Source organism: Corvus hawaiiensis, chromosome 2, assembly GCF_020740725.1.
Source record: "Corvus hawaiiensis isolate bCorHaw1 chromosome 2, bCorHaw1.pri.cur, whole genome shotgun sequence".
Taxonomy (NCBI): Eukaryota; Metazoa; Chordata; class Aves; order Passeriformes; family Corvidae; genus Corvus; species Corvus hawaiiensis.
This window is the reverse complement of record NC_063214.1, coordinates 30,902,325-30,928,575: the sequence shown is the minus strand read 5'-3', so window position 1 is coordinate 30,928,575 and position 26,251 is coordinate 30,902,325. Positions and strand designations below refer to the sequence as shown.

The following is a 26,251-nucleotide window of genomic DNA, read 5'->3' as shown; positions in this document are numbered from 1 at the left end:
TGTTCTGGACTGATAGGTACCAAAAGTTTTTCTGCAGCCAACAATACCATGTAATGGCTAAATGCGAATGAAGATGAAAAGATGGCAACTGTCCTCAAGATGGCAAGTCCTGACTTTCATTTTGAATTGCAGAGAGCCCAATCCCCTTTCTTGTTTTGGATCCCTCATCAAGTACATGGAGAAGCTGCCTTCATAATTCTGTAACAGGCGTAAGGACTTGAGAGATCAGTTATTGCATTAGGCCAGGGCTCATGGTGCACAGGGCTTGGGTTTTGCCTGTGGTCAAGTGTCATGAAGAAATAGGCCCAGCTGCTTGTAAAATGCTTTAAGAGAAATGTTATCTGAAGCAATAGTTTTTTGGTGTTTTTTTCTTTCTTCCTTTCACTTTCAACTACCTATGTGTCAATCTTCATTTACAGGCTAGCAAAACTCTAATTTTTAGTTTCTGTATCAAATCCTTAATTCCTGCTGCATCCTCTACTTTGGAATATCTTGTTCTGCCTGGTTTTTTATGTAGGGCCAACTCTTAGGCTCTCTGAAAGGTAGTGCTGTTATCAAAGCATCAAGCAGTCCTGACACACAGGACCCAAGCAGACAGGAAGGTGCTGGCCCTGACCCCTTGTGTCAGTAACACCTGTTTCCAGAAGCCTGAGGCAGGGGAAGATGAATTTCACCCTTCTCTCCAAAGCATTCTTCTTGCTAGCAGGAGATGCACCTTCCTTCCCCTCTACCTCTCCTCCTTCCCTGCTGCCCTTTGCACACCAAGCGGGACAGTAGTGTTGTAGTGCTGATCTTGTTTTTAAAACCAAGCTGCCAGAATATGCCAGCACTATTAATCTCACCTTTTTCCAAAGGCCGTTCAGAAGACAACAGAATTCTTCAGCCAGTGAAGGATGTGATTCATTGCCTCACACCACTTGCTATATTCACAGAATCATAGAATATTCTAAGTTGGAAGAGACCCACAAGGATCATCAAGTCCAACTCCTGGCCCTGCATGGGACACACCAGGAGTCATACCCTGTGCCTGAGAGTGTTGTTCAAATGCTTCTTGAACTCTGTCAGGCTTGGTGCTGTGACCACTGCCCTGGGGAGCCTGTTCCAGTGCCCAGCCACCCTCTGGGTGAAGAATCTTTTCTTAATATCTAATCTAAACCTCCCTTGACACAGTTTCAGCCCATTCTCTTAACTCCTATCTCTGGTGACCAGATTCCACCTAAGCTGCCTGTTTTCTATTGGTTTTCTGCTCTGAAGAAGTGACTGTTAATACTTTTTATCACTATAAGGGTAACTCAGGTGGAGAAGCTGAAAGGGACTCAGGAACAGAGCTATGATTCTCACTGTAAATACCTCACAAAAAACTTGGATGTCTTCCTGTCACACACATCCAGTTTCATGCACAAGGAATGCCTGGTGTGTAGTTGGGATACTGAGCACTTAATGCCAAAATAATGAAAACCAGTCAGCACCTACTGTGCAAGGCCTGGGCTGTACTCCAGGATTGAAACTGTCGGGTTGGCAACAGGGCAGATGAACAAAAGGAGACAGACTCTGGAAGGGCTGGTGTCAAAGAGAGAGGAATTGATAGTCAGCCAGAGATACACTGACAATACTCCAAGGGAAATTTGGCAAGATGGGATGGACATCTCAGCTCTGGTGAAATGCTAGATCTGCACTGACTTGAAAAACAGAGTGAAAGCAAAAGTTCATTCAATACTCAAGAATAGCTGTGTGAAGCCTGAGAATAACTCAAGAACATTCAATGTCGTTATGCTTTGATAAGAACAGAATGACTTCCTTGTAAAATCTAGGAAGGTCATTGGATAACACAATTAAATGTGTATGACAAAAACAATGTGCCATATGTTAGAAGTAATAATTTAAGCTATTCATAACCTTTATTGAAGAAAATTAACTAACTGCTGAGGACAAAGACCTGTTCATTATTGTAGGCAGGTCAGTAAAAACACTCTGTGCATTATGCAGCAGAAGGAACAAACAAAATATTAGGATATGAAAGTAAGAAGGAAAATGATACTGAAAATCTAGTGCCAGTAGTACAAGTCTCCTCTGGAAAAAAGCTCTTAGTTCTATTCATTTAATCAGAAAAGAAGAATAAAATTAAAGAAAGATCAGAGAAGTCCAGAAGTGGTGATGATAGCTCTTGGACAGTCAGTCTTCCATTTCAAGAGAGATGAAAGCATGGAATTATTTAATTGTTTATGAAACATGTAGTGACTTGTGGGAGAGAGGTGATATATTCTCACAGAAGCAGAGACCCCTGTCTGTGCAAAAGCAACTGACTTTATTCAGGTCTGCAGAGAAGTACAGGATATCAAGCTGACATGACAAGATGTGCTGGTTGTCATATTGTAACTGACAATTGGTTCCATTCTGCTTCTGTCAAGGATATGATCCCTGGGCAGATGGGGGCTGGATCTCTCTCTGCCTCTTCCATTGACCAATGCCCTGTCCTTGAGGAGGGGCAGCACTGGTGCTGATGTGGGGACCCATACATACGGGATGTCCTTTCTTTGTGAGAGAGAAGCAGGATCTCCAACAGAAACTTGCAGAAATTGGGAGAGGAAGGAACTCATGTGGACTGCGCTGAAAACACCATCACCTTCTGCTCAGAAGAAGGTGCTTGGTGCTTCCCTTGTCTCATTTGGTGCTGTGAGTGCTTAGTCTGCTTGGAAACTGGTGAAGCCTAGAATTTCCGAAGACAAGGACCAGTTTTTTGCCTGTAACTGGACTTGATGGGTCAGTTTATGTGTCTTCTCACCAGCAGCCCAGCAAGCCTGCTCTGCTGATTAAAACCTGCAGCAGCTTTGATGCTTTCTTGATGATGAAAGGTGACAAAACTAACAAATTAATAGCTACTACTACAGCAGTAGAAGCAACTTAAACCAAAAATGTCAAAGGCAAGCATTTCTAAATGGAACTTGATAAAAAATGGAAGTAATCTGATTTAGGATTAGATTTACTACAGTACCATATTTACAAGGATGTCCAGAGAGAAATCAAAACCCAGGCCTAGTGGATTTCACAACAGAGGCTGCACAAGTCAGGTCCAACTGAGATACTTCAGAAAAACCCATTAGGTATTTACTGGTGTTTGCAGATGCCTCAATTCCATTACAAATCTGGGTCTGAAATGCTTCTGAAAGACCTGTCTGATGAGTCACAGAGGCTCCCAAAGGAATCAAGAAATGATCTTGCAACATTTTGGCATTGCGTGGCTGCTTTTCCAGACTGATTTAACCATCAGTTAGGAGGTCGCAGGACACAGTAAGGATGGGACCAGGATATTTTGTTTCCCCAAGGTCCTCCACAACTCCTGCTGGCCCTGTGCACACCTACAGTTCTAAATGCAGTTGTCCATAGAACACCAGTCCTGAGCCTGTACTGCGTAATGCTTAGCTGATAGCAAACAGCACCTCACACAGATGTGCCATGGTAAAGAATAATGATTTGGCTCAGTGTGACCAAAGATTTGCATAGGAAAACATCATGTGAAATCTTGTCAAATGAAATTCAGTACAAATATATTTTTTAAAGTCAAACTCAAAAATGTGACCTTCAAGTGCCGGTTCCATTTTCAACTGTAATTACATTTTTTTTAGTGGAAAAAAGGGGAAACAACTCATTTTGAGTCTGTCAAAATGCTGGTTTGGACAGTGATGTTTCCATTAACTGCAATTAGTGAGTTTGATTAGCTCTAGAGTAGAAAAGAGATGACAAAATACTTTTTACCGCTAACATTTTCCCTTTTTCTGTTTTAAATCAAGACCCAGCTGTATGATGGTACCCCAACATATTTGTATGGCCCAAAGCATGATGTTGTAATATTAGTTCCCTAGAGTCCAAAAAATCTTTCCTACATGCAACTTCAGGAGCTGGGGCATCCTGGAGTAGCCTCAGTCCCAGTTCAGTGCCATTCCAAACAGACTTAATCTGATCTACTGACTGCAGTAAGTTTCTTCTGGGGAGAGATGGCTGGTGACAGCACCTCTCCCCTCCTTACAAATCCTGTAAGCATTAATTCAGTTCCTAGGAATCAGGACAAAAATAATGGTAGCAAAATGAAAAATAATGTCTGTGGAAAACCCCTAGATGCAGGATATAATGCTATATAAAATCAAAGAGGCTTCTGACTAGTCTCTGCTCTGGTGATGTACAAGCATAGGACAGTGAGGATGGAGGCCTCTGAACTCCACAGAATGGAAAAAATCCATAGACAAGCTACAGGAAGGGACTGACTGATGGTACCTTATGCATGATAAACTCATCAGTTCAGAATGTTGCCTGTGTTCATTGAAATAGAAGCTCATTAATTAGGGAGTAATTTGATGCCATCCTCATCATACAAATAGAGCTCAAACAGCAGTATTTATTATGGTGGGCTCTAAAAGCACTAATCCAACACAGAACATCCAAATAAGGCTGAAAAACACAGGTGTTGTATTGGCAGAAAGTAGAACATAAAAAATCCTGGAGAACAAAGAAGAAAAAAATCACCAGGCAATGTATTAAGGAGTTCCTTGTACATATTAAAATTGAAAGGTGTCATGTATGCCAGATCCTCATGATATTAAGGCTGTAAGAGACAGCTAAAGAGGATGGAAAGCTAAAGAGAGAGCTGAGGAGAAGCAGGAGAGCTAAATAGCTAAATGAATGATATGTTAGTGCCCTTACTATCAGAAAAAAAGCCAGACATTCTTATCTCAAGGGCACTTGTTTTGGAACCATAATGTGACATTAACTGAGGTAGAAGGTCCTTAAAGAGGGATTAGAGGGCAGCCTGAGGAATATAAATTGGATCTAAAAGGCTGACAGAACCAGACAGTTCATCACAGCACTCCATAAGCAATAAAGAGAGCACTAATACAGCAGGTTTATGATATACACATAAAAATGCCACTGGCTTTGAATGATAAAGCCAATATGCTATCTAATCTTATTCCACAGCAACCCCAATCCACCTTTTTGCTACACCTGCGAGTGTAGTGCATTCCCAGCCCTGTGTCCAAAGTTCTGCTCCGTGTCAGCCTCTGGTGGGCTGCAACGGCTGCCAAGAAAAAACAATACTATAAAAGGCAGAGGGATGTCCTCTGTAGCCAAAGGCTGGTTAGCCTGACATCAATCACAGGAAAAACAATGGAAAACAAGAGTTTAGGGCTGAGGAGCAATTAATACAAAACTATTGGTCTAAAACATAATTGCTGCCACCTAATAACATTAGAGGAATACAGATCTTCTTAAATTCAAGTTGGGTTGACAGACATAGCCCTTCAGAAGTGAAGTAACTGAGCTTTACACTTTATGTAACGTGGATCAAGAATTGCCCAACAGATATGAACAGAGGCAGATCATCAGTTCATGGGGAATTCCTCCAGCCTCAGTAACCATATGTTCAACAGTACTCTGGCAGCAGCTACAAAAGCACTGCTGGGAAAATTCGCAGAAAATTCATGGATTAAGGTAACGGTAAATAATATTCAAGAAAAAGCACTGGCCCCCAGATTGCTTTCAAACATCTGTGTTTAATACAGAGAAATTTGGGCTTGTGCATCAAGGCATAAGGAATTCACACCAGGCACAGAAAGGGTACCATCTGCTGCAAAGTATTACTGGCTACTAAATGTGACCTTTCCATTGCATGCAGCGGCATGGAAGGGTCAGGCACCTTGTGCTCCTACAAATGAGGAAGTAAGAGGAGTATGCAAATGTGGGATTTTTTCACTGTCTGGCTGTGCTGAGTCTGTTGAAGGAATACTGAATACGTGCCAAAAGAAGGATGAGTGAATGGACAAGATACAGAACTAAAGCGCAAAACCTACCTTATGACTAAAAGTCCACTCTGTTTAAATTATCAAGGTAAGACTGAGGGATAATTTGATCAATGTGCATAAATATTATATGGAGAAAAATGATGCATACTTCATCTGGACTTTTAAATCTAATAAAGCAAGCCCAAGTAAGGACCAATGAAACTAAAGGTCAGTAAATTCCAACTGGAAATCAGACACAATCTGTGACAAGAGATGTGGCTTGCCATGGATCATACTAATTAAAAAAAAGGTCTACTAGCCAGCATGTCTTTGGGGAAAATAAATCTTGCTAAACACAAGTTTGGCTGTCAAACACAGCCCTTCAGAAGTGAAATACCTAGGTTTTACATCCAATGTGAAGCAGCCCTCAGCTGGATCAAGATTACTTGCTTTCCTGAACGTGGCATAAATTTACATAGTTAATTATACAAAGGATTTCAAGCTGCATGATCATTTGGAAAGTGACCCCATTTGAACATTTTTTAGGTTTCTGTTAAGGTTTTGTGGGGAGGGATGGTCTCTGGACAGAAAAACATAATTGTACAGGTACAATGAAAACTAATTGTCAGTGCTGTTAGACGGTACTTTGTGCTGTGTGCTCCTGTCTTTACCTACAGCCATGACATGAAAAGAAATCAGAGCCACTTAGTCTAGACTTACTGCCATAATTGCTTTGGTTTTCACTTGCAGCAAATATAATATGGAGAAATCCATTGGGTACGATAGCCCAGGTTGCTGTGTACTAACGTTGAGGGATCTATTGGCAGAAGTCCTAACTGAGTAAATGATGCTTTAATGCTCTTGGGACATCACCACACTGCACAATAACTGTTATGGTGAAGTATCTAACAACTTAAGATAGAGCTCTTCATATTAATTTAAGTTTAATATTAAATAATACATTTAAAATTGTCATATTATTAAAGCTACTAATAGATTCAAAGGTTCAAGTGCTCAGTGTTTTCAAGTAGTATAATTCACATATGTTGTCTTGTGTAATTGAAGTTTGATTGAAATGATTTTTCTGGAAGGTGTTTAATGCCATCCCTATGCAGCTGTGCAGAGAACAATTGTGTACATGTGTCCCTTTACACCCCTTTGCTGTCACTTTCTTCAAACAGCCCTTTATGGATCAGTGTCTTCAAAGTCCCAGTGAGGTCTGAAACTGCATCCTGCACAAAGCACTGCTGATACTGCTTTGAAGAACTGTTCTGCTCTCTAGACCAGGAGAATGCCATAACTTTTGACTGTAAATTCTTTCCTATTTGGAGCTATAGGATGAATTACTTCAATGCTTGGGTAAACTCTTTGTTGGAATGAGAACCAACAGATTCTGCACTCAAGGAGTTATTTCTTTTAACAAAACCATGGTAATTCATGAAACCTGGGTTCAATGCTTATTTATAATCTATTCAAGAAGTACTATCCATGGGGGGAAAAAAAAGAGTCCCTAAGTTTCCTACAGTCACAGCGAGTTGACTGAACTCATGCAAGTGTTTCAGACATTCAGAGTGGGCAAGCACAGTCATAGGTCCCATCAGTGGTCAACTAACTTTCCAGGGGATTCAGTTACTGTGTCTGGGCACATGTTCCACTTGGCTACTGGCTTACATCCATTTTTTCCATTTCCTCTACCAACGTGAGTCTTGGCCAACAAAGAAATCTCATGTCAAGACTTTGATTTTCAGTCTTTCATGTCATTCTTCCTACAGACACGAGTGAAAGTCCTTTCAGAGCAAAGTATTGCTTCTAGTCCAGTTGGAAGACCACTCCTATAATTCTACAAGACAAAAGGGTCACCATAAAAAGTAATTTGTTCTCATTCCTTCTAACTTGTGTGCGGAGCAACACCAGTCCTTCATAGTGCATGAAAGTTCACTTTGGGGATAAAACTCTGTGGCTGGTTAGTAAAGCGTTTGTGAAGATGGCTGACTACCCATAAAAAAATGAAATAATAAACTATGTTATGAGTATCATGCCTTTGAAGATAGCTTCAACCCTACCTTGGGATAAATGGAAATTTTTTATAAATCCACTTGTTTCCTCATCCCGCTTTGTGAGTGCTGTTAGGAAGCTCCCAAGGTGCCCTTTATCACCAGCTCCATTTGTGAGTAGTATCAGTGCCAGAAGAAACTTTACATTCTTTTCTGTAACAAAGACATGCTGTGTCTTTATAACAGATACTGGTGTCTGATGTCTTGGTAATTCAAGGGATAATTGTTATCTGAAGTTGCTACAGCGATATATTATAGGAGCATTTAATGGAGCCTTCCCTAAAATTCCCACTATAGGCTGCAAAACTGACTTTTCCCCAACTGACAAAAGAACTTCATAAATGAGCTTCATAAATATGAAAAAGTTCTTTTCAAATACAGCTTCTGTTGTAAAGCAGCACATAAGTGACTCTATTGAAAGTGACTTTTATGAAAAATTCAACGTGTTTAGGGGCAGAGAAGAATACTGTGGGTTTGGTCATCAGGCAGTGTGTCCTACCCCAACTCAGAAGAATCTCAGCCATTCTTTACTTAGGAATTATTAACCATAACTCCTTTGTTGTATTTGCTGCGTGCAGGTCATTCACCCTTCTTCTAGCAGCCTTGTCAGGGCCATCGTTTCCCAGCACCTTTTCTACTGGTGAGTCCAGTTAGGTCTTTCTCCTTTTAGCTGTAGAGACATCTAAATAATACTCCATCTGTTGTCTGCTTAGTGGAAGATCTCTCAAGTGATGCTCTCAGCTGATGGCAAGTTGTTATCTTCAAATTGATGAATAAGCAATTGTCTGTTGTTGCCCTGGTAGGGAAATATCTGTGTTTGCTCTATTGACCCCCAACATTTCTGTGCATGGCCCAAATTGTGTCCCTCTCAATTCTGTCTCCCACAACAAAGGCACACCTCTTGCCTTCTGTTCACAACAAATACATCTTCAGTGCATTTGTAATGCAGAGTAGGCGAGGTTTTGCAGTTGCCTGACATTCAACAGCTTCCTCTGTTTTCATTGAGATTCTTCCCAAATGACTAATGTTCACACCAGCCATAGTTAATAGAGGTTCTGATACTGTTTAATTCTGTATAGCACAAAGCAGCTGATTTTGAATTGTTCAGACAGGCCTCCATAGTTTAATAGACACAAAAATTGATTAGATAAGCCATTAGGCTCAAAGGTCTATGTCATCTAAGGCATTATTTTCTTCTTTAAAGCTCTGCAGAATCAATTTCCAGCCAGGCAGACATGCCTAAATGTAAAGCTGGAGAAGGTGCCAATCCATTTTTGCCTCTTCACAATGCACATCACCAGCACTGAGGAAGGAGCTGTTGGCTGGGAGGTGCACAAGTGTAATAAAAGACTTTAGGTGTTGCTAGGTGAAGTCAAATTGTATTTGATTTTATTTTGTGGAACAGCATATGGCAGCTTTTTACTAAGTCTGAGGTCAATCAGATTTCCAGGCATAGAAAAATGCATGACTATGTCTCTAACCTGTGAGTCATTAGCACAACACATATTTCACCCATTGCACTGTGCTTTGCCTTGGTGCCTAGAGGAGCTCTCATTTTTCATTCATGCCAAAGTTCACAGCCTCCAATTTAACAGCAACCTGCAAATTGTCTCGGAGACGACCCAAAGATGCTCTGCTCAATGACCCTGTGACCGCACATCTTTGCCTTCTCAAATCCTTGGGAGCCTGTCTTCCCCATTTAATCACAATGCTTTTAATGCAAGACACAAAGAGAGGCCCAAAGATGCTCATCAAGAATCCAGATGAACGGGCAGAAACCGAGTGAACTCAGTCCGAAGAAAAGACAGGTCTTTCATCTTCTCACACATTAATAATATGGAGAAGTAAATATTTGCCCTGAAGGACAGATTAGGATTCCCTATTAGTTTTCTCCCTTTTTTTGCAGGATCACACAATGCTTGAAGTGAGATAGAGACACCAGAGAGGCTCCTGTAAATGCTCAGAGGGGAACTGAAAAAAGAGCAGATGGACTTTTTCCTAGAAGTGACCATGGAAATAGCCTCATGAGCAGAGACCAAGAAAATGAAGGAACTTGAGGGAGCTGAGAAATCTTATGAGGGAATATGTTAAGAAAAAGGGCTTCAAACCAGACTGTTAAAGAAGTTATGGAGAAACAGGCTGAAAATGCAGGGAATTTTGACAAAGAGGCAACATCAGTACAGCAGTTCTGAGCCGGTAGCCCACCTCTTGCCATAACTTCCTGCTTCCATTTTGTAGCTTATGGGAGCTTGTGTTTGGGCAAGTCCATGAATGAGAGCAACACACAGAATTAGCTCTACTTGATACGGTCTCCTGTAAAGTCACAACCCCTCAGCAGAAGACAGTGGTCTTGTGACAGCCAGAGGTACTGGAAACGCTTAGGAGGATTTTTTCTGTTGCACTATTTGCACTCATGCACTTCAATTCTTAGTGCTTTTTGTAAAATTTTGTCTTGCCCCAAAGTGACAGAATTTATACATTTTGTTCTGGGTTGCTCTGCACCTTTTTGTTACCTGAGAAAAACAGTGCAAAAAGTAATTGATCTGATCTTGTTCAATACTGTGCAGGACACAACAATGGCACATGCAGACAATACTGTCTGCCCTTTGCAAGGCATCTTGCAAAGGTGTGCACCTCGATTATCTTCTGCCTTGAAGCAGCACAGATTCTTAAGACAGCTCAGATGGCCCAGAGTAAGGGCAGCACAGACATCCTAATAAAATCTGCAACTGTCTGCAGAATTCTGAAGTGCCAGCTGTCCCATTTTCAGATAAAGGATTCTGAATTCCCTGGCCAGCTCTGCATGTAGAATGAGTGGCACAGGTTCCTTTGAGCACAGCCTGGAAGCCGTCCTGCCTGCTCACCAGCTCTGCCTGTGTCTGCATCTCTGCACATGCCAAGGCAGCCGGACAGTCCCATCTCCAGTGGAACTGTCCACAGCCAGCTTCAGAGGCACTGGTAAAACAAAAGGAAGCATGACTGGGTTTATGGACAGGATCTGTCAAAGATCACTGACTCAGGTGGAGAAAATGAGCAAACAGTTCCTTAAACAAGTAGCTATAAATAAGTAAATATGAAAAATGGTAGTATATGATATTTCAGCTTAGGAGACAGAAAAATCCTGCACTCCTCATCCTGAAATATATGTAGAGCCTTCTTAAACTGTAGATGGTAAATTCTTAATAGGAGAACTTCACTTAGTTTAACCAGCTCGCACTGATTCTCTGTTAGGCTGTCCACTTCAAACGACTTGATCACTGAGGTAAAAATGCTGGGTTTATATATGGACCCACACAAGCACCCTCCACAAATGATATAGAACACATCCCCCAAAAGATTTGTATTATAAGTACATAAAATTAGCAATTAGCAGACAACAATAAAATCTCCTATGTGTTAATATGGTTGCCATTGAAAGGCAACAAAATTAAATGGTATATAATTAAATTGTGGAATGTACCATTTTTGGTCCTCAGCCACCGACCCTGCTGGCAAGTGCTGCTCTGGACAGGAGCTCAGGCTAATGGAGCCACGAGTTCAGCAGGTTCACCTTATTTGTACCACACAGCACCTGGCCAGTAAGTGCAGACACTGTGAGCAGCTGCCCTCCAGTCACAGGTATGGGGGCCTCATAACACTGTCCCTGCTCTCTTGGGTCACTTCCCATCAAGAAAACCCAGAGCTGATTGTGAAAAAGGGAGCAGGCAGTGAACACTGGCAGAAGTACCACTGCAAATGAGATTGACTTTACTAGAATGATTTTCTTCTGCATGATTGTGAGAAAACCACTCTCTGGAGATGCTGGAGGCTGCGTGTTTGTGAGGTGAACTCATTATTCCCAGGGCTGAGGAAAGCTTCCTGAGGGTAATGAGCTGCAATGCCTAGTATGAAGTAGGTGTGCACACAAATTTGGCATTTACCTGCTATTCATGCGTTTGATTTTGAAACAAAGTGAAAAAAATGTGCAAGTAGGCTTGAAAGCCAACACATGTGATGGTGGTCATTGTAAGTATAGCCTGATCCTTTGTAGCACTCCCTATTCCTGCCCAGTCAGGTTATTCTCTACATAATCCTTGATGCTGATTCCCTCCTCTCAGGCAAGTATATATATCCAAATGCCTAGATCAGCAGGATGCCTTACATTTTGATGCATATATCCTTCAGCACCTGACAAGCAACAAAGAAATGAGAGGTTGTTCTTCCCAACTGTGGAATCTTCAACAAACACATTATTTTACTTAGCAATGGCATGAATATCCAGCTCCACTTTCCAAGTTGACAAGGCATAAAGGAATGAACTACATTTATTCTGGATCGTTTTTACTGACAACAGTGAAAGCTAAATCTGTCTGTAACTTGCCCATTTCTACCAGTATTTTCCTGAAAAGCAGAATAGCTTTGAAAGACAGAAACTTCAGAGACAGCCAGCAATTGCAGGATTCCTCTAAATCAGGGTCAAACCTTGCACTCATCAACTCTGAGTAAAGTGGTTTTGTTAAACCCAATCAGGCACCTAGAGCAGGGCAGGTTTCCTATAAATGCCAAGACAAAGCCTTTTACTTTGATCTGGCTGATGTTTTTGAGTTAACTGAGACTAGACAGGAACCAAACTGCAGTTCCCACGTGAATGTGACCTGACATCTGCAGTTTGTGGCAAGGACAGACTTTGTTTTGGTTAGGCTATCCCAAAGAAAGGAAATTACCCATGCAAATGGAGAGGTGATTTCCCATTTATTCACCTGCGCTGTTCTGATTTCAGGCATGTTTGGACTCAAGCATTTTGTGACAACTAGAATGAGGCAGACAGAATTTGCTACATATCATCATTTGATAGTCCATGCTAATTGTGTTAAGAATGAAGTAGATATTAAAACCACAAAGTGAATACCACATTGGATAGCACGATCAAACACATAGTAGGGTATAGAGCATTCATAAAGGATCAGGAGACAAAATGCCAGAATATGATCCATGTGCCATTGGGCAGAATGCATTGAATGAATGGGTAGATTGGACTAAGTCATTAGTATAATTTCATCAATTCACAAATACCACTACCAAATCAAAGCAGCTATCTATTTTCTGCCCAGGAGCCACACATTATTTTCCTTCATTACTCAATCTTCTTTAGTTTGATCGTATATAAGCTTAAAACTGTGAGGAAAAAAATACAGCCTGTATGGAAAATTGTCGTGGGATTGCAAAAGATGTAAAGCTTGCCAAAGAAAATGAACTCTAAAAACTGTTTTCCTTGTTTATGTGTTCTCTCCAGGCCCTCTTGTTTATGTAAGGCTCAATATATGATCAAGTTACCTTGCGTCAGCCAGGCTGTGGTAATTGTCTGTGTGTGCACTTTTGGCCCGCAGCAAATGCAAGAAAATTTAACTTGGTTTAAGCCTCTTTCACTGCAGGCCTAATCCAACTTACCTTACATTTCCTGTGGGGTGGGAGCATGCACCTACCTCACACACAGTCACACACTGCAACCCAGGAGCCTTATGCTGTGTCTGAGACCCAGGATTATGAAAGGCACCCTAAAGGGCATTTGGGACAGCTTGCCTTTCCTTCTGCAGATACATTACACAAGCACAAGAATGAAGGGCTTACCTGCCACGCCTCCACCTTCTTAATGTCTGCACAGGACCCATTGGTGAAGAGTCCCTTCCCAGGGGTACAGGTATAAATATCCTGCAAGGCATGGGCAATCGAATACACTGCCAAGTACACGTTATAGGATATCCGCAAGTGTGTGTAGTCCATGTACGGCGTCTCCACGCTCGTGATGTTCTCATCCCCTGTGCATGGAGGTCGGAAGGCAGATGTTCCATTTCCAGCTCCCAGCCCCTCTTCATGGCCCTTGTGGAAGGAAGTTGAAGCAGGAGAATTTTTGGACCCATCAGGGAGATAGCAGTTAAATGTCTCCTCCCAAAACTCCTTGGCAAAGCCATTGTTGGTGGACTTCTTGGGATGCACCTTCTGCAGGAACTCACGAAAGCCTGGGATCTGTCCTGCCTTCAGTGCAAACCCAATGGTGCTGCCGATCACACGGAAGAACTCTGGCATGGCTATTAGGGAAGAACTGGCCCAGGCCTCGCTTGCCAGCCAGATCTTGCCAGTGATGTTTCGCCTGACAATCTCTTTGATGAGAGGCTCTAGGTCTGGGCCACTGGAGAAAACAACAATCACTCTTGCTGTGGAGTTCTGGATGACCTCTACCACCTGCTGGATCTCCTCTTCATCTGAGTACTGGGAGATGAGCTCGCTGAAATCAATGCAGATATCTCTCTCCTCCGCCTCTTCCCGAAACTTTTCAATCCCTGGCCGGCCATAGTCATCATCAGCTGCGATTGTTCCCACCCAGTTCCAGCGAAAGTACTCGATGATGTCTGCCATGGCTGTGGCCTGATGCTCATCATTGGGGATTGTGCGCAGGAAGGACTTGAACTGGTTCTTATTGCTCAGGAGGCGACTGGATGAGGCATAGCTGACCTGTCAGAGCACAGCAAACAAGCAAAACACACCATAAAGTGAAATGCCTAGAAATAAATTACATCCATTTACCTAGCATCACTGTCAGCCTGTGTAACCCCAGATGGGGCAGGGAGGGAGCTGAGCACCACACTGGCAGCCCCATTTTCTTAGTCTGTGTTTGCAGGTGATCCACTCCGAGAGCCTGCATGTTCTTGTAGCTGTGCCTGTCCTACAGAGGCACACACACAGGAGCAGCTGCTCAGACCTTATGCCAGCTTATGCCTACCTGCAAGGTCAAGGATCTGAGGGAGAGAGAAATAGACACTAGATTGGAGGAATGGCAAAGATTTCTGTCAAATCCAGAAATAAAAAGAATGTGCCATCTAGATAAATGAGGGCAATGCACTTAATTAAGGCAAACCACAGGTTTTCTCTGTTCTGAAGCAGACATGAGACAGCACAGTGGTACTGCCATCCTGAAGCTACTCCGTCTGTCTCTCCTTGGATTTGACATCCATCCCTATCCTTAAACAGGCTCTATCAGGCACCATATGCCTTTTATATACAATCCCTGTCAGTTGGCATAAGAAGAATGTGATGCGTATCAGCTCCTTTGATCCTGCAGAATGTTATGGTAATGCTACTTTAGCAGCGTTTCCTGATTGCTGGCCAGAATAAGCAAAGAAGCCAGTGGGCATTCCATGCTTTATAAGCCACCATGTTTTATGGTTTAAATTGGATTTTATTTCCTTTTCTAAAACTACCAAGAAATATTTTATTTTCCCTAATCAGAACAAGTGCCATACGCTCTTAAGTTATAATGTGAATTACCTACAAGTAGGAAGAAATCCATAAACTCCAGATAATAACTGTTTAAAGATCTCAAGAACTTCTAAAATGTATTTTGAGATTGGTATCTGAATTCTTTAAGACTTACTCTCATTTGAAAAAGTCTTTTATAAACAGTACATTTTGTACAAAGTGGAAATTTACAGAAAACCTTATCTCCTCCTTAAACTCTGTTATTTAATGTTTCTGCAAGAAGAAAGAAAAGGAGGTCTTCCAGTGCAGTTTCAACGGCCACAGGAGTAAACCCTCCTTTCACAGAGCTGTACTCCCCCCTGGACAGGCTCTTGCCCAGTGCTACTCTCAGGCCCTTCAACCTTTTGCCAAGAGGTACAGGCAGTGTGTCCCACTGCCACACGTGCTGTAAGGGGACACTGAGGTGGGGTACTGAGAAACAGAGCAGAAGTCATAACATTTTCAGTGTCTACGTCAACAGAATGAGTAATGAGCTGTACATTAATTGTAAAATACACCTTCAACTTGTACTGAAATGCAATGCCTAACAAGCCTGGATTTGCTAATGGCCTTGCTAAAAATGGCTGTGACAATTCTACCTGACAACTGCCAGTCTAAAAGCCTGTTTTCAGTTGTCATGCTTCAACCACCTGGCTGAGACTTCGTTCCAGAATGGAACCTTTTGACATCTACCCTTTTCTGCAGCCTCTAGATAAGGCTACTGCCTCACAGGACAAATGTCATTCTCTGTTTAAAGAGAAAGTCTGCAAACTGCAAACATCTCTTATGTTCAGTTGAACTCACCAACCCTTCTCAGCTGCCCTTGTTCACCTGGTAATGTGGTGTGTAAATCAACAATGCCTCATAAGATGTCATCAGGGTGTTTATTACATGCCAACTTCTAATGCCACTCTGGGCAATACCCAGATATCACATCTTAAACCATTCCTGCCCTGCTTAGCGACCAAATGTCCAGTTTTTCAGACTCCTGCAAAGAAGTCAGACTGATAAGACTCAACAGACAAGATATATTACTGTGCACAGGGCAATCCTTCCTTCTTCGTTCATGATGCAGATGGGAATTGGAACCCTGGGTGAAGCGAAGTTATATCTCTCAAGACAGACTGAGAGCACATAGTGACACAATCTTGTTATAAGGCCTCTTGTGAGCTCTGGCACCTGTATCAATTTTAGAAGAGGAATTGGAAGTGTTAGGCTATACAAGGTAACACTTAAATGGATAAGGCCAAGCATTTTTTCCAAAGTTGACTTCAGTGTAGAAATCTAAAGTCAAGAGCAACAACGTTAAGCCAGCCTTGTACTTTGCTTAAGGTCTTGGCAGAGCAACAAGCCTCTTAAACAAAAGGATGGGACCATGGAGGCTGGCACTGGCCCCAGCAGAGTCAGAATGCAGCCCGAAGGATGCTGTGACACAGGAATTGGTACAACCACATCACCGCACGGAGGACCTCAGGACAAAGGGCCATATCCATGTGATTTCACAAACCTTGTTTTGGGTCCCCTAGGGCAAAAGAAAGGCAGAAGAAACCTCCACAGCACCTGATCAGCATAAGCAACAACTTTACAGGTCACCTACCTGAATGATCAGAGATGGTGAGAGACCTAAAGAGCAGCTGGCAGCGACTGAACTCTGCCTTGAGTGGGCTCTCTGTGGGAGCTGGGCCAGACCAGAGAGTCACCACTGTGAAGTAACAGCATGACTAAGCTGTCAGGGCTGGCAACTGTCATTGGCTGACCTAAAATACCTGTATTCACAGATTAAACCACTCTAGAGGACTTCAGTCCTCCTAGACTAAGCTGCTGTTGGCCAAATGTTGTTACTGGCTGCTCAGTAACACTTGTATTTGGGGACTGCAAAGTGCTAGCCAGACACATTTCTATCATAACAACACCCACCCCCCTCCCAACCCCCATTTTATTGTTTTTCTCCTTAAAGTTCTATTGGAAATGGCAAAGATTAAGTGATCTTTACTTAACCTCTGCAGAGTAGAGAAGCAGGCCACTTCTTGTAACCTAAACAAGTGAGGTGGAACCATACCTGAGGTATGTAAAAGAGTCCCAGCAGATTGGCCACAGCAGTGGAGATGCCAGAGCCAGTTGCTCCCACGACTGCAATGGTGGAAGGGATATGTTCTGAGCAGTTACAGAATTCGTCCAGGTTCAAGGAGTCTATCTTGTTCTGGGCCACAAAACTCAGTGTGGCCTCCAGGGCTTTTGAGACTGTATTGCAAGTGTCAAATATCCTGTATCCCAGGGTCATGTTGGGAAGGAGAGTTGGGCTACTGTTTATTTCTTCTATGGCAAAGATCATAGCCTGGAGCCAGCGGAAGCCTCGGAAATTATACCTGGGGGAGCAAAATTAAAAACAAAATAGAGTGAGAAGGAGGAAAACCAAGAAGAGGAGATCAGGAATGAGGCAAAGACAGAGGGTAAAATTCCAGATACAAAAAGGCAAAAGCAACTTACACTATTTCTTTCATCCTACTAAATTTGGAAAGTTTTGCTTTTGTCTCCAGTGTTTACAGAAGAGGCGCCCTGATGCTATGAGGTTTAGTTCTGGCTCTCAACTTTTCAGTTTGGGACCTCACTCCAGAGGTGAAGTTTTCTAAGTCCCCTAAAATCTGGGAAAGTTGAAAGACAGCATGTGTGGACTGATGACTCTGGCCTGTCCCTTGTGCTCAGGACCCTAAACCTGATCTTGTGATCCCTGAGGAAATGGATCACTTGTGATCCTCTGACTCAAAGCTACACTTACCAGGTTTGCTTCCAGGCTCCTCTGACATGTTTCTGAATGCAGATGGCAGTGTCTGCTAAGCCTGTGCTGATGCTGCCTGGGACTTAGGCTCAGGGATACTCCTGGAGTGTGTCAGCTCCTCTTGGCTTTGGGCAGGCAGAGCAGGCTGAGCCACAGCACTGGCATGCTTCTGGATGCAGAGGTGCCTGGGAGCTCTGCTCAGGGAAATTCGGCCTCACATGACACACTTCACTTTGTGAGAGAGAGCACAGCCGCACTGTTCATACCAGAGAACAGAGATAAGCTATAAATATAAATCCTGGTGTAAACTGGTAACTCGTTTATTAGATACTTCAGTGCCTTCACTGAAGGAGTAACTTTTCTCATTATTATGGTGCTCTCACACATTTGGTTTAGACATGAACTCAGAAGATGCCCCCTGAGCTGGCCTGTGAAACTGAAACTGTTTTTTTGAAGCCTTCTCTTGTCCCTAAGATGGAGAAGCTGAGTTTTCTGATTGTCTTGCACCTGTGTATGGAGCTAACCCGGAGATGTGTATTGGCGGCAAATGTGCTGCAGGAGCTGGGAGTCCCTGTTTATGGCATCAGTAGGCAGGCAGTGGAAGAATCTGAAACAGGATGATTGCTTATCCAAAAAGGAGAAAAATTTCTTTGAGGAAAGCAGGAGGAAGAAAGTACCTTTGACACGTTATTCTGAAGTTTTACTGTGTTTTCTCCTATAAAGCTGCCCTGGCAACCAGTTGTGTGCCTGAGGGGCTGCTGTGTTTTAGGGCAATGCAGCTGGAATGGCAGAAACTTTCATGAACTGAAACCTGTCCTTCCTTGGAATGCACTGTGGGTCAGGATACCAGTTAGTTTGCAGTTTTGTGCTGAGTTGCAGGTGAAAACAGGAAAGTATCAATGCTGTTATGCTTGAGATCCACTGGGAAAGGTGATGGGCCCCAAAACTGGAAAAGCCTGGGGAAATAGCATGCCCAAGAACAGGTTCTATATGAAATGGTAAATTGTAAGTTTCACATGAGTTACATTTTGAAATGCTTAGGGAAATGTTTCCATTACTAAGGTGAAGATTTTAAAGACAAGCTTCACGAAATTGCAACCTTCCAGTCTCTGAGGTATATGACCTGAACATTTTTAATTGCTGGACTAAATTAATTGCTTCCAAAGTTGATGTTAGCTATATCTGACTTTTTCAAAGCTGAATGAACAAAGCCACATTACTTCCATTCCATGAGTTTTATCTGATTCATCTGGGATCAGAATTTCTAAAGATATCACATCTAAGGTTTATCTTTAAGTCTCAAAAACTTCATTTATTCAACTTGACTTCACCTCTCCAGACATCTTTGGCCAAATTCCAAATGAGGTTCAGCTCTGAGGTTGTACCTCAAAGCCCAGACAGCACAATTTCAGTACAGATCTCCTCAGGCCAGAAAGTTTGAGTCCTTAGTTATAACTTATTACCAAAGAGACAGTTAGCTTTATTAAGATTAGCCTTTAGAAGCATGGGAGTGTGGGTTACCGATACAAGTAATTTGGTAATTTAGAATACTTTTTGGTCTAGTTTCAAACCATTAAGAGATGAGATGCAATGAGAGAGCTCTGAAATAAAAGGGCAAGTCTCAGAGGGATTGAGTCAGTGAGTGCTGTGCACAGGAAGAAGATGTGTTCAGCACACAGTGTTACCTCACGTGGTCAGTAATGTGCACTGGGATAAATGGAAACAAGGAAGGGGTTTGTGACACTTCTTTTTAAAAAGATACACATGTTTACAGATATTTTTAATATGAATAGGATTTGAAGCAAGGAGCCATATTCAGGCTCCTGATGTAAAAGAGAAAAATTTGATCGCATTTTCTATATTTAAAGGGAAGACTACTGAGAATCTGGGAATTTCAAAGATACCACTATACTACTGGGAAAAGCTTCACACATTTGAGTATATGTAAAAGCAAATGTAAACCTGCTCACTTTAAATTATGCAGGCAAAGTCTGACACAAAATTATTTTACCTGCTTGAAAGGAATTTGGCTTTATTGTTTTTAAATGCCACAAGGTGGTATCTTCAGAGAGGGTATCTTTGAAAGCAGTGAACTGGATTGTCTTATACTTCACTTCAAAGAAATATTTGGCATTTAATTCAGTAAATGCAGACTAAGGCCCATGATACACAGTTTATTTTCCTTTTTGACAAATGCTCCTGATTAGTGTATATTTACCATATAAAGCCTCTACTTCATGTACTTGCATTGGATTAATTTTATTTTGGAGGGAAAGCAGAGTAGGAGCTATTTTCTGGGAGCCAGACTCCAAAATATTTTTGAAATGCTTTCAATAATTTATCTTGAACTAACCTAGGCAGGAGACATGCGGTTCTCTTCACTTGCACCTCTCCTGATAGCAGCATCAGCAGCTCAGGAGGACAGGATCAGGCGGGATGAAGACAACACCCCTCACTCTGCCTGCTCCAACACCTGATAGAGTTTCAGACAAGCTCTCTTTTAGTCATCTGAGACAGTGTTGTAATCAGTTCTGTAACACAGATATGGGCAGACAAAGGCAGTGCTGCCAGACTGCTCTAAATGAAACAAGATTCTTTCAATTTCTATGAATGGATATTTTGTGGATAATTTCTCTCCCACTGTACTGTAAGATCCCAGCAAGGGGCTGCAGATAGGTTCCTCTTGGCTTGGTGTGTACATGAGGGATTGCTAAGAGCAGCCTTTGAACCTGGCAGTAGGTCCCACTGATGCAGCTGACCTCCTGTGCTATGCTGCTGCTGTGATTAATATGATCAGTCACTGGAATGCTCTGTCAACCATGCAGAAATCTGACTGGTAATTTCCACAAAGAAACTGTACAGGATTTACTATCAGAAACAAGCTTTCATTAGATTTCCAGAATATTTAAATAGCCACTGGTATTTTCTTGGTGGAAAAGAAGCAGGCTCCAAAGCTCATTTTCTGCCATATTACTTTACAGGTATGTTCACATAGTCTTACATTTTAACGTTTCTGAGATGTGGTGCTATGAAAAGTGGCCATTAAGCTCTAAATGAGATTTTAATGTGAATAATTCAGAGCCCACAGGTGCAGGTGGGAATTTTTATTTACACTCCTTCCTTAAAGGTTCCCCTTCTGATGCCTGTTCTCCCACCTCTCAGAGTATTCAACCCACCGATCTTTCTCTTCCCAGGGAGGAGCACAAACAGGGAGAGAGAAATCGGGAACAATACTTCACTGTAACTGTCACATCTGCAGAGCACAGCTGTGCAGCAGACCAGTTTGCTAGATACCAAACATGTCTGTCAAATGGTGCTCAGGATGGCTTAAAAGTCTGAGTAAATGTTCCAAAGCAAGGCTATGTAAATTAAGGGACACAAAGCTCTCTGCATGGTTTAAGTTCCTCATAGCTCCATCCCCTGTTTGTTTGTACGGTTTGGTCTTAACAGCTCTTATTGTTTGGATCCGGCAGGGAAATTGGTCCTGATTCTTGCTAGTCTCCATAAAGAAATAATTCACAGCCTCATGTGTATTCATGACCTGCATTTATCATACTTGCAAGGGACTAAGCAATGGAATATGAAGGAAAAAGAGGAGAAAGTGATGTGAAAGCTCTGAATACAGCTTTCTCTTACCCTCCCATATCTGACAGGTACTTACACTCAGAAATGGTGGCAGAGCCTGCGTATGTCTTTCGATCACACCAGCACCCCTCTTTCTCTAGTAGCTGCATGCACATACTATTTTCTCAGTTCTTTCTAGATTTCCAGTACATTAATTGCATGTTATTGCTGCTACTACCACTGTTATTTCTAAGCTATGCAAAGGGGAGACCTTCAGTCATTTGCTGAATTCCTGCAGTCACGGGTATAATGAGTTGCTTACCAGTCTTACAATCAAGGACTGTGGGCAAGGGGAATTATGCAGAACAAAGAAAATAAAAAATTAAAAAATTACAATTCAGAAGGTGAATGGAAGAGAGAGAAAAGGATGTAATTTCATCCTAGGGAAGAAATTCTAAATATCTTGTTATACATTCAGGTCTGCAAAGGGATTAGCAAATATATCTGCAAGAGCTAGAATTAAAATTCTGTTCTCTCAGATGGACAGAGGAACTCAGTGAGCTAAAGAGTCCTGGAGCCATGCCCTGTGAGTCTTGCACTAGGACGTGGGGACGGTGTCTCACCACAGTTTCACAGCTTGAAAGCTTTGTGTCACAGTGTGGGACCTCGGCTAGACTGATGATCAGAATACCGGAGTACTGCTAATCTCCCTGAAATCAAGAAAGGGCAGAGAAATCAGGTTATGAATAGGCTTCTGGGGGTGCTGACAGGGAATGGAATGGGGGTCAGGGCTTGCTGGTGCTGTGCTTAGTCTCTGCCTCTACTGCACACATCAGATATGCATCAGCAAATGTTATAAGGAAAGTTGCTGCAGCAGCACCTGAGGCATACAAAGATAGGAAGTGTATTTATATCAAGTGCAGGATCCGTGATTGCTGAAACAGTAAACAGGAAACAAAACTGCTCTCGCTTTGTGTATTCCTTTCTGACATTTAGTGTGGCAAAATCATGAGTATGTTTTCACTTCGGACTCCGCAACTCAGTGTTTAGGGCACAAGGATGCATTTTCAGTAGCAACAGCACAAAAAGAATGGAGAACAGATTGTTACTGTTCCCTTTTCCTTTCAATGCTGAGTTATGTATGTGGCTTCTGAATAATCATGTGCCAGGCATGCACAGTAGGTTCAGGCCAGTATGTTTGCTGAGCTGGAGAGAAAGGTGCTAAACCACCTAAAGAGCATGAAGAACATAAAAACTGGAACAGTGGAGAGAAAGTTGTCCTATCCATTGGGAAGCCCAGTTTGGGAGCATAGGGATGGCACTAAACACAGCTAAATGTGTGGGAAAATGTCCAAACAGCACAGATCAGGTTGAACAGTCCTCAAAAGAGAGGAAAACCATGTTATCTTAAGTTGTTTGATACTGAACTCTAAAACAAACCACCCACAGGGTTTCAGTGGGATCCTTAGGTCTTGTCGTGGAGCTTTTCATATGGTCTGATGACTTGCTGCTGCGAGAGAGCATGAGGAGAGAGAGGATGCTCATACTCCCAGAGTGATCTGGGTCTAATTTTCTTACATGATATGAGACACGTTTTTCTATGTTGTAAAGAGATTAAAAGCTGTATGCAGCTGTCTGAAAAGGGGGCAGGCATAAAACTCAGCTTTGAAAAGATACAGCAATGCTGGAGAAGGCTCAGAGAAGGGCAACAAGGGAGTTAAAGGTATGGGACAGATTTAGCACCTTTGGTTTGACCGTGTACAGTCACATTTATGCCTCTTTATTGGATTTCCTACCCTACAGAAGTTTTTGACACTACAAGACTTGGGAGATTTACTTTGTGAAGAAACTAGAACACATATTTTTTTTCTCCCCCCAAAAATATAAGTTTGATAATTCCAGACTGGTCAATTGCCTGCAACTTAGGAAACTCACATGTGATAATGTGAGATTCTACCAAATACCTTGAAGAATGTATTGGACTCCTAGAGTCAGCATGCACAACCCTGCCGTGGGCTAATGCCTGATCACAGGGTCCAAAACCAAAAAGGACCACCGTGGTTGTGTTGAGACATTTCTGTACGACTCCAGCAGGAGGAATTTTCCGACTTCAGTACTGCTTAAAATAGAAAATCCTTTCAGGAAATACCTCTGCTCTCAATTTGACCAATAACAGGGAATACACACAAACATTCCCATGTATTTATCATCGCCATTATTAAAACCTGATGACTCAATCCAACCTCTTTTGAATTAAACACTTCCTGCAAATGGACATTTTCTGGTAGAGATGTGTGCAATGAAGTAACTTCCAGTCATTTCTGGTCCAATCATCCCCTTGTTCCTTTTGTAGTTTCTACTACCTCTGCAGCTAGATCTCTGACCTTCATTCTTTCTCCAACAGCATTATGTTATCAACTCACAATTCATCCAGCTCCCTGAAGGATATATGCCACAAATGCCTGCCTCTGCAGCCACTGTTTTTCTCTTTTGCACCTGCATGTTCTTGGTGCAGGGGTAAGAAGAACAGGGATTTTATCCAGGCAGATTTCAGCTGGAGGATACCTTTTAGCCGACTGAATGCCACCCAGAACGATCTCCCATTGTGTCCTTAAAACAGCTAGTCTGGCTTTTCAGGATTCTCCTGTTGTTGGCAATGCTACCTCATTAACATGCCTTTTGGCAATCACACACTTGTAGTACTTGTGGCAGAACATTTTCCAATGATCTCTTCCAATAATGTGACCATGTCAAGACAGTCACTGAAGCTGATCCAGACTCGACAGAAATGAAAGCTGTTTAGTTTGCAAATATCTGCATTGTCCTGCCTGCCAGCTGGAGCAGGAGAAGACGACAATGGAGCTGAAAACATGCATTGCTTTCCAGCATTCCACTTGTAAAATGCTGCATTTGGGAAAGAAAAAAATGCTGAAAAGCTGGCAGAGATTCTTGCTCCATGAAGTAGACGTTGCACACACATTTATTTCACAACTTTCCTGTGCACACACAGAAGAAGCCAAAATAATCCCAGCTTAATTGCACTTGTGTGTCCTCCCTATGACAGGTCCTGGGGATGATCTCATAACCTAGAAGTATGTGTCTTGCTCAGTGTCTCAGTGGGAAACCACACCTGAAATCTGAGTGTAACAGGAATGCTCTCAGCCATCCTTGTCATCTGCAACAAAACTGTATTAGATCCCCAGTCTAGGATGAGTGGTCCAAATAATTCCAGATGCACAGTTTTTCACATATGGCAACAGAAGTCCCATAACACTGAAGTGTTTTCCCATGCACTGCCATGACAGAATTCCACATGAATTTCTTATATTTCGTTCATATGATGTTCCAGTTGCAATCAGGTTCTGTCACATTTTCCACTTGTTCTGTGTATTATGTGCAGGGTTGTCAGATTAAAAAGTCCTCACATTTCATCAAAAAATGTCTACACTTTAATAATAAGAGAAATTGTTTTCATGTGCATTTCTCCTTCCAAGGTTAACTGCCAAACACTTAAGACAAAACATATATGCATTGTTTACACAAAAGAAAAGAACTCTGGGTGAGGAAAGCCTGGGCTCAAGTTTGGGACTTTCACAAACTCCTAAAGAGACATTTATCTGTTCAGTGGGATTTTTCAAAAGCCATGACCTATCTCACTCTCACCTATTCACTTGTTTAGGCAACTAATCAGTTTGTAAAGTCTTAGAAGATGACAGGCAGAACTGGACAAAAAATTATTTCTAAGCTATTTTGCCATGCATTACTTTAATCAAATGAACTAAAGGGCATTATTGGTAATTTTCTGTCCTTCTGCTAGGAAAGATCATTTTCAGATACTATTCAAATGTTCCCTGTGAATGGCCAGATACATCAGTATATTAATGTTTTGGCAGCTCCAGGTAGGTGGCCTCTTTTAGTGTCCAAATATTGTTTATGTTACTGTTTAACAGCACACTTGTTTTTTCTATTATTTACATCATACCTTCCAATTGCAAGCATCAGATTACAGACCATGTTTACACAATTTAAAGTCAAGAAATGTGAAGACTTCCCCACCAGAACTTTTTATTTCCCTTTTACTAGCTTACCTTATACACTCCACTGATTCTGGCCTTGATTTTAGATCCTGATCTTTAGCAGCCACTCCAAAATGAATGGGGAACAATCCTCCAAGAATAATGTCTCCCTTCTTCTGTGCCCGTTGGTTTGGCCCATAGGCAGCAGTGTTCCAGGTAAACAGCAAAAGAATCAAGCAGCAGCTATATGAAGTCATTGTTCCTCTTTTCACCAGGGGGTTATAGGATGCAAAATTGGAAAAGATGATGTAAGAGAGCAGATGTTGAAGCTTTTCCTTTCCTTAATACAGCACGGAGAGGATTTGGGGCACATGTTTGCAGGGAGATAAGCAACAAGGTGGGTACCACAGTGCTGGTGCTTCTCCCTCTGTCTTCTCCATTGCAAAACAACAATTCAGCTGCCCTTCTTCCTTCATAACTGAAGTATTATGGAGAGCCCATCTCTGCGAACTGTAAGAGAAAGATTTGAACAGTGATTCCAGCTATACACCAGGACCCCACTTTGCCATGATGGTTCTGCTTTGTCAAACCAAGCCCTCAATATGCCCCTGAAGCTGCCCCCACTCAACAACCCACCTGGGACATATCACAGCCTTGGCAAAGTCAGCCAGGCACCCCGGTGACACCAGCCACACCTCCTCAATGTCAGATGCCTGTTTTTCTGCTGCATACCCAATGTGGGTTGCTAAATCTTCCTACGGTTCTGTGTGACTCTGGCCATAGCGGATGCTGTAAAAC

General features: G+C 42.2%; 1 protein-coding gene across 1 annotated transcript in view; it reads right to left on the bottom strand.

Moving 5' to 3' along the window:
* Positions 1-25,959, bottom strand: part of CASR (calcium sensing receptor) — a 41,632-nt gene extending 15,673 nt beyond the window's left edge. Inside the window, exons 1-3 of the mRNA XM_048295681.1 lie at positions 25,526-25,959; positions 17,157-17,463; positions 13,433-14,314 (exon numbers count right to left, since the gene is read on the bottom strand). Coding sequence (XP_048151638.1) covers positions 13,433-14,314; positions 17,157-17,463; positions 25,526-25,710 — 1,374 coding nt within the window. The 5' untranslated portion in view covers positions 25,711-25,959. The remainder of the gene's footprint in view (positions 1-13,432; positions 14,315-17,156; positions 17,464-25,525) is intronic.
* Positions 25,960-26,251: the final 292 nt, after the last annotated feature.